General features: G+C 35.3%; 2 protein-coding genes across 2 annotated transcripts; one reads left to right on the top strand and one right to left on the bottom strand.

The window, feature by feature from the left end:
• The first annotated feature begins 278 nt into the window (after positions 1–278).
• Positions 279–5,196, top strand: LOC114350698 (cytochrome P450 CYP12A2-like). Its single transcript, XM_028301597.1, has 10 exons — positions 279–584; positions 952–1,067; positions 1,556–1,689; positions 1,798–1,904; positions 2,147–2,263; positions 2,453–2,731; positions 2,836–2,995; positions 3,198–3,410; positions 3,663–3,834; positions 3,928–5,196. Exons 1-10 carry the CDS (start codon positions 508–510, stop codon positions 4,077–4,079), a joined length of 1,527 nt encoding a protein of 508 aa, XP_028157398.1. The 5' UTR covers positions 279–507; the 3' UTR covers positions 4,080–5,196.
• Positions 5,197–10,691: 5,495 nt separating this feature from the next.
• On the bottom strand, positions 10,692–16,190 carry LOC114350691 (cytochrome P450 CYP12A2-like). The gene is made up of 10 exons (XM_028301588.1): positions 15,613–16,190; positions 14,342–14,454; positions 13,794–13,927; positions 13,597–13,703; positions 13,015–13,131; positions 12,467–12,745; positions 12,206–12,359; positions 11,799–12,011; positions 11,244–11,415; positions 10,692–10,932 (listed from the first exon to the last, which is right to left on the bottom strand). The coding sequence occupies exons 1-10, from the start codon at positions 15,672–15,674 to the stop codon at positions 10,781–10,783; spliced, it is 1,503 nt and encodes a 500-aa protein (XP_028157389.1). The 5' UTR covers positions 15,675–16,190; the 3' UTR covers positions 10,692–10,780.
• Positions 16,191–16,288: the final 98 nt, after the last annotated feature.

Genomic DNA, 16,288 nt, shown 5'->3' with positions numbered 1-16,288 from the left:
TACATGGCCGCAATACTAGATGAATTTATAAAATGACGAATGAAAGATACATTCAACAGCACATGTGACCATACATTTTTGTTGCAAAGTAGCTTCTGTTACAACTTCATAAGATCCCACAGTATTTAACTTTATGTGCTGTCCCTCGAATAATGTTTTACTCGTATAATGTGTAGTTGACTTTGACCACTTCTGCTAAGGTTTAATTTACATTGCCTTTCAACCACATTCATTATCGCCTTGGTAAGGTCAAATCTATTTGTAAACGACGCCAACGCTGTTATCTGTCCAGTGTCCATACGAGTTTCAACGAAACATGTTGTCAATATACTGATTATGAGGTGTATTAAATAGTATAATTTCTTCTTTATTGATAACACGTTGAACGTGTTTGTTTTGAAAATGATTACAAACTGTGACAGTGATTTTAGTTTGTTTCTTATCAAACAAAACTTATCAGGCAAAACAAGTGTTAACACTCAGCCAGATTTGTGAACAATATTGTGAATGATACAAAGGAAAATGCACGCGTACAAATTGAAGCCAGTGTTTTGTTTGGCAGGAGTTACCAAAACGGTCGTGAGGTAAGCAAACCATTTCCAATTTTACCGAGCATGTCACAGTTAAATACTTATTTTAACAGAGTTTTTTTGTTTCATTTAAAAGTGAGTAATGTCATTTTTCGCCATTCATAACAAATGTGTGCTAGACGATTCATCGATCGATGTGTTACTTAAATACACGTATTCTAATTATGCTTAATTATATGGCTTACGCAATAATAAGAATTATAATGAACCAAAAATTTTATAAGCAAATCAATGTTGGGATTTAACAGACCTAATAAACGCTATAAAGCGATAAAGCCGCGAACTCTTCAATCTGAACCATAATAAAATTGCTTCAGTTGTAATAAAATAACATAATATAATGAGCGATGTTTAATTCCAGAACCGCAACGGTGAATGCCACACAGACAGATAAATTGCCTGTCAAATCATGCAAGGATATTCCCGGACCTTCTTCTCTACCTCTCGTAGGTCCAATGCTTCATTTTCTTCCTGGAGGTATCATTATTTTCATGTTTCTAAACTTAGTTTATAAATACGACTTTAGGAGAGACCGAGGAGACATTGTCGATTTTTGGAAACCTATCAACTATCAGCTAGCTCGCTACAGCGTGTATTTGTTAGCTTAAAACTTGAGCTAAAACGCGCACTGTTCTAGTTTTCGTTATAAGTTCAAAAAAATCAACAATGTCACAAATCTCCTCTTTTACAACTCACTTCGGTCTCTCCTCTAAGCAATCTCTTCAGGTCCCCTAGACAAAGTATCATTCGTGACAGATTCAATTTAAAATCCGCGTAACGTCCGAGCGAAGCGATTTTGGAATGAATACTGTCATGCATTACTCTTAGTTTAAAATCTAAGGTCTTAAAAACAACTAGATATAACAACAAATTGTTCGAGAAAGGCAGTGGCACCGGTATATTTTTAAATAAAATATTCTTTATTCATATTCTCCAATCTAGAAAAAAAATTTTTTTACTTACAGGAGATATGCACAATTTGGCGGCATTCGAGTTCGGAGAGGCTCTTTATAAGAAGTATGGACCTATTGTTAAGTTATCTGGATCGTTTGGTAGAGACGATATTTACCTATTATTTGACGCAGAAGCCTCCGCGCAGGTACATATTTTGTCATTTCAATTTAAAATACTGTTAACTTAAAGCATATTCATCATCATCATCATTTGGCCATGGTTATTTTGCTCAAGTAATTCAATTTTGGTTTAGGTACTCAGATCTGAAAACTGGTTACCAACGAGACCTGGCATGGAATCATTGGTATACTACAGAAAATCAACGAAAAAGTCTGATCAACCGACAGGGTTGGTTTCTGAGTAAGTGATATTGTTAATTAACTATTTAGGCTCTATGTATATATATGTATATGTATCATCAATAAACGACTTGTAGTACTTAGGTAAAGTTATAATTTTGTAGTTGATTCCACACAGCAGCAGATATTATGTCGTCATGAAAGTATTTTTTTTTATATATTGTCGTCGAAGGTATGTCATCATAGAAACCAGATGAAAGTCGACTTTGAATATGTTTCTTAAAATGTTATCTTTTCTTCTAGTCAAGGAGAACATTGGAAACAGTTCCGCTCTACAGTGAACCCAGTCATGCTGCAGCCAAAAACCATAAAATTATATAGAAATGCACTTGATGAGGTGGCTTTGGATATGGTTAAAAGGTAAAATTAACTTGATGTTACATGTATACTAGAACTTAATTAAGAACGACTGTCGGGCGTAGTATATTTTGCAGCCAATAGTAGCAGTACAAACGTATTTTGTGTAGCAAAAAAGCTAAAGACGAGAACTTTTACCCCCATGACGTGATCCATCTGAGAATTAAACTAAATAACCTCTTTCTTTTCCAGGATGAAATCTAATCGCGGTGACGACAATATACTCAAAGGCAAGTTTGACATGGAAATGAACCTTTGGTCCTTAGAATCAATAGGTTTAGTGGCCCTCGGGCGTCGTCTCAACTGCTTCGACCCAAACCTACCACCTGATTCTCCAGCAAAAAAACTGATTCAGGTCGTACGTGACATATTTGAAGCCGCCAATGATTTAGATTTTAAGCCTAGTTTGTGGAGGTATTATTCTACAAAAGCCTTTAAGAATGCTATGAGGGTTTACGAGGAGCAAGAAAAGTAAGTTGCCAACTAAAACACCACGGTTTGTCAATAAAAAACATAAAACATTAATTCAATCCGAATAACATTATCAAATATCTGAATAAGCTCATTTGTTTTAGGATTGCAAAATATTTTATCGACAAAACTATACTAGATCTTAAATCTGGTAGCAAAACAAAGCCTGACGATGAAAAGGGTGTTCTAGAAAAGCTACTTGATATAAATGAAGACGTTGCGCTAATAATGGCTTCAGATATGCTCCTGGCCGGAGTGGACACGGTAAATTATGCTCTGTACCTTCACCAGAAATTGATAAAATACCTACATCAGTATCCTGAAATTGCAGTTTTTGCCATTGGAATTTATAATTAGGTGCTCGACATAAAATGTTTGTCTCAAAATCTTTAACGCGAGTTTGATCGATATTATATATTATTATTTAAATCCACTCTATAATCATTCAGTCATATGTCTGTTTCAGACTTCAAATACAATGACTGCAACACTGTACCTTCTGGCAAACAATCAAGAGAGGCAAGATAAGCTGAGAGAAGAAATTCTATCTAAATCTGAGAAAAGAACCTATCTTAAGGCCTGCCTTAAAGAATCGCTGAGAATGATGCCAGTAGTTACCGGAAATGCCAGACGAAGCACTAAAGACTATACTCTTCTCGGATACCACATACCGAAAGGAGTAAGTAATAAATATTATAAATATTCATATTCTGTTTCAATTTTGCACGATGTGGCATTTTATGAAATACCTAGATTCGAATTCGAAACGACCTAAAAATATTTTTTTCTCTATTCCATCGTTTAATTTGTGTTTGTTTCCATCCTCGAAAACACCACGTTGGAAGAATGTTTATTTCTTACTGTTTGTGGATAAAACCTTTTATGTTATTAAATACATAAATAATTGATGATTTATTTTTTCACATTTTAGTCGACCATTACATTTATGCATCAAGCGATGTCTATACTTGAGGAATATTATCCACGTCCAAAGGAATACCTCCCTGAAAGATGGATCGTTGGTAAAGATGACCCATTGTTTCATGGGAATTCTCATCCTTTCGCGTACAATCCTTTTGGATTTGGGGTGCGCAGTTGTATTGGTAAGTTAGCCTTACATTTTACTACAGTAAGAATCGCTATTACAACTATTAGTAAGGCGTTTAAAACTTATTTTTATTCCCTAATGATTCCAGGGCGTCGGATAGCCGAGTTGGAGTTGGAGACCTTTCTGTATAGGTTAATAGAGAATTTCAAAGTGGAGTGGTTTGGAGCCCCCATCCAAGCTACGGCATCATCTTTGAACTACATAACAGGACCTTATAATTTTGTATTTAAAGACGTATAAGAATGGAAAGCTGAAACAACGATAAAGACCCATATACTTTCTAAATTTTCATACGCTCGCAGCAGCAACATGCTCGTAAATAACGAGATGCTTTCATGATACATGCGACGCCGACAGATGACACAATTGAAAAAAAAACCATTACAAGTTTAATGAAGAAACGTGCAGATGCAAGACTATAAATCAAACATACTTCAACAACATTTTACTAACGAGATATTAAGAACATGAACACTCATGATTCGTCAACGTAAACCTAAAGACCATTTTCATTATCACTGAAAGAGATTAAAATTCAAGGGGAAATCAATTTTCACCGTTTTATCGCGCGCATTAATTTGTTCAGGTGGGGATTCTTGGATGGCTCAAACTTTAAGTGTAAATGTGATTGTGTTCCCTAAGTAGTCGATGAAGGACAATGTGATGTTGTGCCCTGTGTGCCCAAACAACTGCACGCAGAAAGGTTTAATGAATGCTACTGACAACGCCATTCTTGTAGCGGAGATTTCGGCTGACACTGTATAGGTATCTATAGGTTTGTTGTCGACACGACAAGAAGAAGAATCATTAATTTTATAAGTCACCAAACTATGTAGCATTGCCGTGGGTGGATTAACAATCAATCGCGTTACAAAACACATTTTTATATGATACACCTGAATAATTTTAAGTTTAAATCACAAAATATTATTGTACGTATGTCACTGACGAAGTCAGAGGACAGACTGAAGGAGTTACTACAAGTATATGTGCAAGTAGTGCAGATAGTGATGTGACGTTTCTATAAACAATAAGAGTGAGCGGTGGTGGTTAAGCTATCCCTTTCACTCCTTGTGATTGTATGTTTTTAAGTTTTCTATAGGTTACAGATAACGCTACCTGCTAATTAGCATATTTTGAGATAAGATTTAGGCTAACATGTGGTATTTTTTGTTATCTCCACTCTCTATTGTTAATGTATAATTGCAAAGGAATGTTAAACTAGCTGAAGTACGTACCAACCAAACTTCCCCTAAAAACAAAACTTGAACTGGAAAAGGGTTATTATTAAATGTAAATGTTTTCTGTTTTTTAGAAATTACCGTAAACTGTATTCAAATCACCTCGGTGCTGCAATTTAATAAACGAGATTTATATTTTGATGCCTTAGATTGGGAATTTTTATTATCAAATTCGCCATTCACTTTGAACTAACCATAGATTAAAATACTTACGTTGGTAATTTTATGCTTAGGGCCACACAAATTAATGTTCCTCAGCCAAATGAGCCTTTGCTCAACAAACGCACATAAAGAAAATGTTTCGTGTTAGTTCCCTAATAAATTGTATAGATGTAGGTAGGTACCCCAAGAATGGCATCAGATTGTGGATAACTGATAATCTGATTAGTGTTCTACCAAACAACAAACCTTGCAAGCAACATCAGAGCGACAGATGCGTTATAGCAAAAAAAATCCAGTAAGAACCGAAAAAAATGAACTGAGCCTACATTAAACATTGGTCTTGTGAGTTTTCGTAACGTATCCGTCATGAACATTTAATGCATTTTTTTACGCAGTCGATATCGAATATGTTTGATGTAAACTCACACCAATCTCCTTAAGCCAATATTTGTGCTGCAACCATTTTTCTTCTCCATACATAACACTTCATACGTCCAAGCCTCCGAGGGGACGTGCCTCAGTATGACTTAACTTTTCGACATGGGTCTTACCCACATCTCTCAGCCGAGCGGGCCAAGATTTAATGCAGTGTGCGATAGTTTAATCTAAGAAGCATTTGCCACAATTTCTCACAAAACTCTTTAACGTTATCAAACATTTACCATAATAGCATTTTGGAATTTTGTTACCAAAATAAATTTTATTCACAAAGATTTTTAAAACCGCTTCTATTGTTGTCAGATAATATCTGGTTTCGGTTAAATTGTACCCATTTTGTAAAGCTTTGCATCCATGAAGCTTAAACCATTTTTAGGGTTCCGTACGCAAAGGGTAATAACGGGACCCTATTGCCATGGCTCTACTGTCTGTCTGTTACCAGGCAGTATCCCATGAACCGTGATAGTTAGACGGTTAAAATTTTCACATATTACTCCAATTCATGTATGCGAGTCATTTCTACTAGTATTTAAGTAATCTGTAAGTCTAGATATTAGCACGTCACTACCTTGTTTAATATACCACGCAATTTTGTATACCCATTCTTATAAGATACACTATACAAGAATGCATGGTAAATTCAGTGAACTGCTCCTGAATCGAATGTACCTACTACTGCTATTTCTATTTATTTATATTAACCGGCAGACAGTGGTGACTGAGTTTGTTGCGGCGCTTCTTCTCAGTACTTGCCAAATGTTGGTCTCGAAGCGCTGGTAGGGTAAAAAGATTATGAGACATGTAGAGGCTCCTTAAGAGCAAAATGACGATTTGTAAGAACTATTTATTAGTCTAAACAAATAAAGAAATTTTGACTTTGACTTTGACATAGTACCTACAATGTATTTCTGTTGCTTTAAAACTTTTTTTCTGTTTTTTATAATGTAGGTAGGTATAGATAATGTCACGGAAGCCTTCGTGCGGGGAGTCCGACTCGCACTTGGCCGGATTTTTTTAAACTTTTTCAACTTCATCGAGTACATAAGTGGCATTGTAACGAGCTTAGGACGAGCTTGCTATAAGCTTGCAACTTAAACATATCATGCTTTAGTAGCAAACTTGAAAGTTTATTCCTCGCTCTTTTATACTCTAAACTATTTTCTAACTTCACTATGTAAGACACATATTTTTTCCAAACTTTTATGTATCCAAACAGGATGAGTAATTTGGTATTGATATTCAACAATTATTGAAATAAGAGTACCTACTGTTAATTGTCAAAAATCTAAATTTAGAGATGAACTACACCGAACTGTCCCACTAGTGACACTGACAAGGAGAAATAATATAATATTTAAGTTAAATATCCAGTGATTTATTTATGGAAATTGATCTTCTTCTTATTCGTTACGCTCTTGTCACGTTGAGGCGTTGTTCACATCGGTTGTAGAGGCGGATACAACTCTCCGCACGAACTCCCGCCATCTCTCTCTATTGGCAGACTGTCTGGTGCAGGAAATAGATCTTACCAGCCTTTAATACCAATACTTTTATGATTCGTTAAATAACTGCAATCGAATGAAGTGGTTGTTCATTTGAGATTTATGATCTAAATAAACCGTTGTACAAGGTTTTACTGATATGTAAACTTATATATGCGTTAATAACGCTAAAAGCCTGTAGTAGGCCGACCGCGCACGCAGACCTTTCAATATTGGTAATGGAGGCCAGCGTGTCGGCCACTTGGGCGGAATTTATTCGAAGGGGATTTATTTAGACTAATGTTTTTAATTAAAAAGTCAGCTGGGCCCACATATATTATGTTAAGATTCATATATTTACCTACAGCTTTTTCACGCGACCTCACCACTATCGATGTCGGTCGGGAGTTCAAAATTATATAAAATATTTTTGATTTGATTTGAGTTTTGGAATCCTTGAGGGAGATCTTTCTTTAGATGTTGACGTTATTTAGTTGAAACGAAAGAAGAGCAGAAAACGGCGATGCACCGAGAGCTCTAAAAGCATTTTTTTTTCATACCAAGACGACCTTTAATATCACCGATCATGTCAATAGTATTATTCTACATTCCATAAGTTTTAAAGAAAATATGTGTAATCTTGTGACTAAAGACTCATATAAAGCTGTTTTAAGTACTCTCATGAACATAATGGTGAATGCTGAGCCATTTTCAGCAGTCATCGCCTCGCGTATTATCCCTGACGTACGAGCATATCCATTAGGGCTGACAACTTGACATCTCTACCTAATTTCTCTGTATTGAGTATATTTTTTCATGATTCAAAAACTGAAAGATTTTTTCAAATCAAAAGGCATGCAGGCCAAGAGCTTGCTCGTTGTGGATGAAAAACAAACAAATCTTTCCTCTTTATAATCATTACTTTTAAAATTGTAGAAGTGTGGATAACTTAAACAGATCATTTTTAAAATACGGATGCAATCTCATCTGATGTAAATGATGTGGAAGCGAGTTACATGCGCTTTACAAATAAGTAGAGTGGGGTGAATGTGTACATACTTCCAGTACGTAGTATTCTATGTACTGTGACTGTACCTATTAATAAATAAATAAATAAATAAATAAATTATTTAATGTCTAAATACCTATACAAGTTTTAATAGCCGAATAATAACTTTCAGCGATATAGTTAATCGAGATTTTAGTTTGTACAGTTGGCAACCCTGGCTATGGGGCTCGCATATCCGTTAAGCTCTTATAGCCTATTTGCGGCGTGGTGCATTCGCGGCACATATCCTACTGAACACATGTCATTACGTTATGAAATTGTTACTTTTCTGTAGTTGGCACTGAATTTTACTAAGCAAAATATCTCTTTTGGGCCTTGTAGAGAATGTGATCTGTTTTGTTTTCCTAAAAAAATCATTCAGTCTTCTTTAAGATTTTGCTCAACTTATTAAAATGAGAGTATCAAAATTAAAATCTTGTAAGATTTTTGATAAGATACCTTTAACGGGTTTTTGACGATTTGGCATAAATCGATTCTTCGACACTTCTGCAAGTTCCATACATCTATCTTATCTATCTTCGATGTTGTTTTAAAATGTTTGTCGTAGTCCAGGGCAGGTCTAAACGGTAAGCAAATACGCGCGCGATATTGTTTTTCTGTGACAGACAAAATTCCACGTGGGCGAAGCCGCGGGCGGAAAGCTAGTAGTAAATAAATTCGTCATAAACACGATAAAGTATACATATACTTACTCAAATATCATTTGCTACAAAATAATAAAAGTGTGACGAACTTACACGTGATTTTGTGGCAAATAGACAATAACCTTTTACCATAGTAAGTATTGTATACCTAAATAGCCATAGTCTTCAATTGTCAGGGTACAGCTCCAATAAAATTAAATTTTCCATACAATTAACTTTCATTCTACCAAATCAGTTGCGCCAGAACAACGCAAAGTGCTTTCGCATTCAATGTTCCGTATTTACATAATTTTATAACAGCGCACCCGCCTCCGACATTGTTGGGATACGAATAAAATTGTAACCAACCGAAGAAAGTTTCTTTGGCGTGTTACACTGGGGATAGAGATTACGGCTAAAACGGTAAAAATCAGTAACTGATATTTTGAGGGTTTTGCTCTCCTGTTGTTTTTAAAAGCAAGCTGTGTGCAAAGCAAACACACAAGGCCCGGTTTCCACCGGAGCCGAGCAGAGAATTGTGTTGAGTAACCAGATTTCATTTCCCACTTCTCGTCTCCGTCCCGCTTAGCTCCGCTCCGCTCCGCATGGCTCCGCCTTGGTGCAAACCAGGCCTTATGCGCATAACATGTAATATGCGTATTATACATTAGTAAGTACAACTTTAAAAGGGCTTAAGATCAATACTTTTTAAACAAATTGTTTAAAAACTAGTACATTAGTTATAAAATAAAGTGAATACTTAGTAAACACGGGTTTACTTACGCGCGCAAAAACTAGTATTTCATTTAGTTTACCTATACGTTAACTTCGTTGATAAACATTTCTGTTGTTCGTCCTAGAACCACATCCCTTTTTCCTATAAACAAATCTCGTAGCGGTTAACATAATATTATGTGAATAGGGGATAATTCAGTAGGTTTTAATAAAATGTATTTACGAAAACTCTACAAACTAAAACTTCTATGTAGGGTGGAATTTTGTAATGCCACGACAGTACTCTTAATACTGTAGAATCTACAGTGTAGATAGACAATTTTATAAATTTTTTGGGCGTTTTTGATATCGATTTTTTTCATTTGGCTCAAAATGTTGAAAAGCGCACATTTTTTGCCACGTTAACATAAATACCTACTGTAAGTTCGCCGCCATGGCAATCTCCGCCGATGAAATTGCCTGATAAAAATCACAAGCATAAAAGAAATCCTCATTTAAATATGGGGACTTCATAAATCAGCGCCTTATTCACGGATCGTTATTGACTGGCATATTCCTTGAACTTCCCACACAAATATTGGAGTCACGAAATATTTGCTGGAGTTAGGAACTTTTGAATATTTTTTCAATTACCTGCCTTTCATAAGAGTTTAATGTTATTGTTGGTACTATATTCTTCTTGAAATACAATTTTTCCTAGTAAGGAATTAAGTAAGAAGTCACTCAAATAAAACAATGTTAAAAAAATATTGATTTAATTAAAATTTTGGACTACAAGCAATTAAATTTAGAATGTAAGCCAACATATATTATTATGTTTGTTACAAAATATTTTGGACACAGCACGGATTATTGGGTATAGTATTGCTTCAAGTACACAGTCATATTTTTTTGTGATTCAAAGATTATTAGCAATTTGTATTGTATCTAATAGTCCCGTTAGCCGCTCGTGTTAAGCTAAATAAACTTGGGTTACGAGTGGGCTCACCACAATAGTCGAGCGGCGGTGGGATTCGAACCCGCGTTCCTCGGATCTTGAGTCGGCCAGTCCGACCACTTCACGTGACTTCACCGTTGGGCTATCGTGGCTATTATACTATGTATAACTGATAGATAGAAAAGAATAGAATTAATAGATACCTATTTACTTAAATAAAATCGATTTTTGTTTATGCGTTATCTCGGTGCATATTCATACATCTTTAAATATAAAATTATATGGACCCGTAATGTAATTAAGAGAGGATGGAGTAATTTCAATCGGTTCTCCAAACCATTCTACTTTGAAGTTTTGGATGACCCTTGCTAGGAATATTTCCATTTCTAATTCTGCTATGCGGCGACCTGAAACAGATAATAATTATTACGTTATACCAATTGTATTTTTATACGTAAACTAATTTATATCAAATCAAAGTTCATTGTTAAACAAATGTTTGAAAAAAAAACACAAGAAAAAATTTTGAAACAATTTTAGGTCACATTTCGGAAAAAACATTAAAACAAGTAGCTCACTTTTTTTTGGCTTTCAAGGTTTGCTTTTAGCCACAACGGTAGTAGCTTAGCTCTCTTAGGGTCAAATGGGCTCATTCACGAAGTTTGTCTAACCCACCTTGTGTAACCAATTAACATTTCTTTCTAGCAAATGCACTCACCTATACAACTGCGAATTCCGAACCCAAAAGGCAAGTATGCGAACGGATGTGCATTGCCGTGGTAGAGAGGGTCGTCCTTTGAAGCAATCCATCTTTCAGGAAGATATTCCTTAGCTCTATTAAAATGTTCTTCTTGCATTGACATGGTTTGATGCAAAAATGATATGTGCGCCTGAAATTATTATAAATATTTAGCTTTTGTTGCATATTTGAATTTATTTGGAGTTTCCCTGCGTGATCGATTCAGAAATTAGGAGATCCGCAGGAAAACCAAATTGACCGACATAGCCGGCAGAATTGCTAAACTTATGTGGCAGTGGGCGAGGTACATAGCTCGTACTTAGAGCTAATGGCCGTTGGGGCAGAAAAGATCTCGAGTGGCGACCACGGGCGCGGAAGATGGAGTATGGGTAGGCCTTCCACTAGGTGGACCGACGATCTGATGAAGGTCGCAAGGAATACCTGGATGCGGGAAACGCAGGACCGGTCGTTGGGGAAATCATTGGGAAGTCTTTATTTAATTTTAAAATCAATTGCAAAGTTGAATGATCTTACCCCTTTTGGTAGCACATATCCCAATACATTATGGTCTTTGGTAGTCTGCCTGAAATTACCGGCAACTATTGGCATCATTCTCATAGCTTCCTTGAGGCAGGCTCTCAGGTACGGACGTTTTTCGGAACCGGAGTTCAACTCCTCTCTCAGTTTGTCCTGCTTCTCTTGATTGTTGGCCAATAGATACAAAACGCCTGTTATTGAGTTTGCTGCCTGGCGTAAAGGAAAGGAAAGATGTTTTAAAAGTAATATTATAATCCTTTATTAGAGATATAGTTAATCTTCTTTATCTCCAGTCTTTAATAGATGTAGAATATAGCGTCATTTTGCAAAGCATATTATTATCTGCAAGTAAATTAGGTAACGCGAAAATTAGGAAAATATGTTTTAATCAAAACCAAACTTACAGTATCCACGCCTGCAAAGAGCATGTCAGAAGCCATGATGAGTGCTACTTCTTTATTTATATCTAATAACTTCTCCAAAATGCCTTTTTGATCCTCCGTCTTTCCCTTCGTTTTTAGCTCTTCTATTGACTTATCAATAAAGTATCTGGCAATGCTGAAATTAAATTATTTTGATTAATTAAAAAGTACCTGGTTTACGAGTATTAGATTAGCATTTTTATCTTTCCCCTTAAATTATGATATTTATTTTTGTTCACTTACTTAGCTTGTTCCTCGTACATCTTCATAGCTTTTTTGTAGGTTTTCGTTGGATAGTACCTCCAAATGCTAGGCTTGAAGTCTAGTTCATTTGCTACATTGAAAATTTCGTGAACCAGCTTAATAAGTTTCTTCTCTGGAGAGTCTTCTGGTAGATTGGAATCAAAGCAGTTTAGGCGACAACCGAGTGCTACTAAGCCTATTGACTCTAGCGACCACAGATTCATTTCCATGTCAAATTTCCCTTGGAGCATGTTGTTATCCCCACGGATTGACTTCATTCTGAAAAGTAAAAGTTTATGGATTTTATTTACGTGTTTTGTGATCGAAGTTTTGTCTTAGAGCACTAGGCTGGAGCAGTCGAGTTGACATTACATGGAACGAAATAACATCTAGTTACACGTTAAGGTACCTTAAATTAGTTGAAACAGGTGTGATTTTGCAAGAAAAATGACTATTTTTATGTGCGGTCGTACACAGTACCGGTTTTCTATTACAAGTAATTACGCTCTGATGCGAGTATAATAACAACAATTATTTTAGTTTATTACCTTTTTATCATGTCCTGGGCTACTTCATCGAGCTGGTTGGTGTACAATCGGATTGTCTTTGGCTGCAGCATGACCGGGTTTACTGTAGTGCGGAACTGCCTCCATAGATCACCATTGCTAAAAACATAATAAAAACACTAGGTACCTACCTAATTTTTTTTTAGTACCTACTAGTATTACTATCTACCCCTGAATCAAAGTACCTTACTAAGTTGTTAGGACTGTTTTAAAAAAAATCTTTGAATTTGACATATCCTCATCTTAAATACAATTTGGTACACCAATCGATTAAATATAATGTGTTTGAATTATTTTGCTTGAAATTGTGTAATGTGTTTTTTTAAAATCAGTACTATTCCTAAAGCAATTTGAAGCGGTTTTAGGGCTCACAGGCATAATTGCCGATTTTTGTTTCAATTACTTATAGCCCCGTCAACCCCTTTTGCTATCTTCCTTATAGTTCAGTGAAGGTTAAGTTCGAACCAGCGTTCCTCGGATCTCGAGTCGGCTAGTCCGACACCTTCACCGTTGGGCTATTCTCGCTACGAGTTCGTAATTTTCAGTATTAATACAAGTACCTACTCAGTAATTAATCCAGTCGGCTCATTTTCTTTCACCTTGGATTTCCTGTAGTAATCAAGGGAGGGAAATCCTGGCCGTAAGGGCATCGTGTTTTCTGATCGAAGGATCTGAAAACATTTTCAAAGGAATTGTCATCAAAAATAGGCGCTGCAAGAAAACTAACTAAACTAAGTAACTAATTAAGTAAATCAGCTCACATGGGCAGATATTTCCGCGTCATACAAGAAGTACATATCGGGTCTCCCGAACATTCCTTCAAGCCTGACGAATGGCCCGTATTTCTTATACAATATATCTGCGAAATCCTTCAGCGCCACATTGGACATCACTCCTGAAATGTACATGTCAACATGAAGTTAAACCCCAATAAAATATTTTATAGGTGNTATAGGAAACGTAGTAGGTGCGAATTTGAAACAATTACGAGTAGTCTATGTTGGTGACTGTACGTATCATCGTTCTAGACTCTACAAACCAGTATCAAGAATGAATACACGAATAATTAATAAAAAATATATTATAGCTAGAGGCTTTGTCCGCGTGGATATCGATAATTATATGCTTATGTGCAATTTTGATGAGTTCATCAAACATAGCTTTGTACAGTTTTATCAAGATCAATTTAGTTATTTTACGTGAATGAGTAAAAAACAACCAGTGCCGAACCGGTCCTTGTGAAAATCATCGGGGAAGGCCAGCTGTGGATGTTATTTAGTTGAAATAATGAGATGATAGATTTTTTTACCTCCAGGGAGAAAGTGGTGCAGTTGACCAATAATGGGCAACGACGGAGGCCCTGGGATCTCCTTCCATGATTTTAATGATTGTGTACTTTCGACGGCACTCACTGCTGCATTCCTGCAATATTAATTAAAGCAGTATATGAAACCAATAAATCAGTAAGAGTAAGTAAGTAAGCTAGCAGTGGGTATTTAAATTACAGACATCAGTTTTCAATATAATTTAATTCGAGTTTGTACTGTGTATTTGATGTATTAATATTATCACTAAACTACACAAAGGAATATTCAAATTCCATCTTCGAAGGCCCCATAGACATAGAGTGATGTATTAAATAAGTTATTGCGATAATATCTAGACTACGTTAACTTTACATTTTGTTATCATTACAAAAGTTAATTAAACACGGGTTTCATCGTTGAGAACCGCCATAGATTAATACGGTAGTACAATATGAAACGCAGATTTTTTGTACTGTCCAATATCCTTAAATATTCTATCCATGGTGGGCTGGAAGAGATCTCCATAATAACCTAAGTAACCATGCAAAGTTCTGGTGTACTTTCTATATTTCTTAGCTCTACCTTAACGTAAGTAAAACCTTTGCTCTTTTATATAAATAAAATTAAATAAATAATCTCAGAATTAACAGCACAATTTTAATTTTCAAACACAAACAATCAGGTATTATTTATAGATTATTGTTAGCTCATATTATTATATGTATAAATAAAAAATAAATAATCTCAGAATCAACTGCACAATTTTCATTTTCAAACACAAAGAATCAGGTATTATCATTTATAGACTACCTATTGTTATCATTAATATCATCAGAGATACACGATATCTCGTAATTTAAATAATGCGGTGTCATTGTTTTTTGTGTTATTGGGATAACAAAGAAAACTACTGTAGTTTACACCTAGGTAGGTATAAACGACAGTCATTAGTAACTTAATTATGCAAGATATTATAATTATATTACCCATACCCGTAATTAAGATAATTAAGATATCCAAACCCGTAAAATCTTAAATTGATTTCAGACTAACAATTAAGTAAACATTAAGAAGTGGAAAGTATTTACTTTTCGTTGTAGCATGAAAATATACTATAGATCTAAATAAATAGAATAAAATGGTCTAATGCTACTAATAAGTACAGGTTTGAGAAAACCTAAGCAGTTAAATCCAATTTCATACACACAGTTCTGAACTCTATACTGTACTTGATAAAAAATTGTAATCTAACAATGAAACCAAAAAATCTTACCTAATAATGTTTTTGCTGACTGTAGCCAAACTAATGACAGGTCGCACCTTCAACGTTTGCATGTTGACACAAACTTCACTCGACTGTCTCCTATCAGCTGGATAACACAGCGTTGCTCGTTATCGCTTCGACTAAAGTCATGGCCACATAATAACCAAATAATCCGTTTTACCAAACTGTCGAAGGACAGTCATATGTGTTTGTACCCTTAATCAAACACGGATCTTTAGATTTAAACGCATCATCTCTATGTATGTGATGTTAATTTCATAAACTAATCACCAAACTTTTGCTCTATCTATATTATATGTTGCTTAATTCATTATCTGCGGTTCAATATTCTATACTCGCCTGGTTCACGAGAACTATAAATACCGTTATCATTATGCAAAGTAAAAAGTATGATAAATACACTGTTTAACGAATAAGTTTTACCGCAAAATTACCTTCCTAACTATCGATGCGATAAACAAAAGATAACGACAAATCACGAATTAATAAAAAAGCGCACAATAAAACATTTGACGCAAAAGATTACATTAAAAACAACATAGTTTTTTAATAGTTACACGAACTGCTACAAACAGAACGGACCGTCAAACACTACTCGTTCGTGCCTCACCGTATGTTTATCAATGATTTTGACCTTGGTTGGGCTATTATTAAATTTAAATAA

This window comes from Ostrinia furnacalis, unplaced genomic scaffold, assembly GCF_004193835.3.
Source record: "Ostrinia furnacalis isolate ACB-3 unplaced genomic scaffold, ASM419383v2 OfSCF0954, whole genome shotgun sequence".
In the NCBI taxonomy this organism is placed as follows: Eukaryota; Metazoa; Arthropoda; class Insecta; order Lepidoptera; family Crambidae; genus Ostrinia; species Ostrinia furnacalis.
This window is presented reverse-complemented; position numbering and strand designations above follow the sequence as displayed.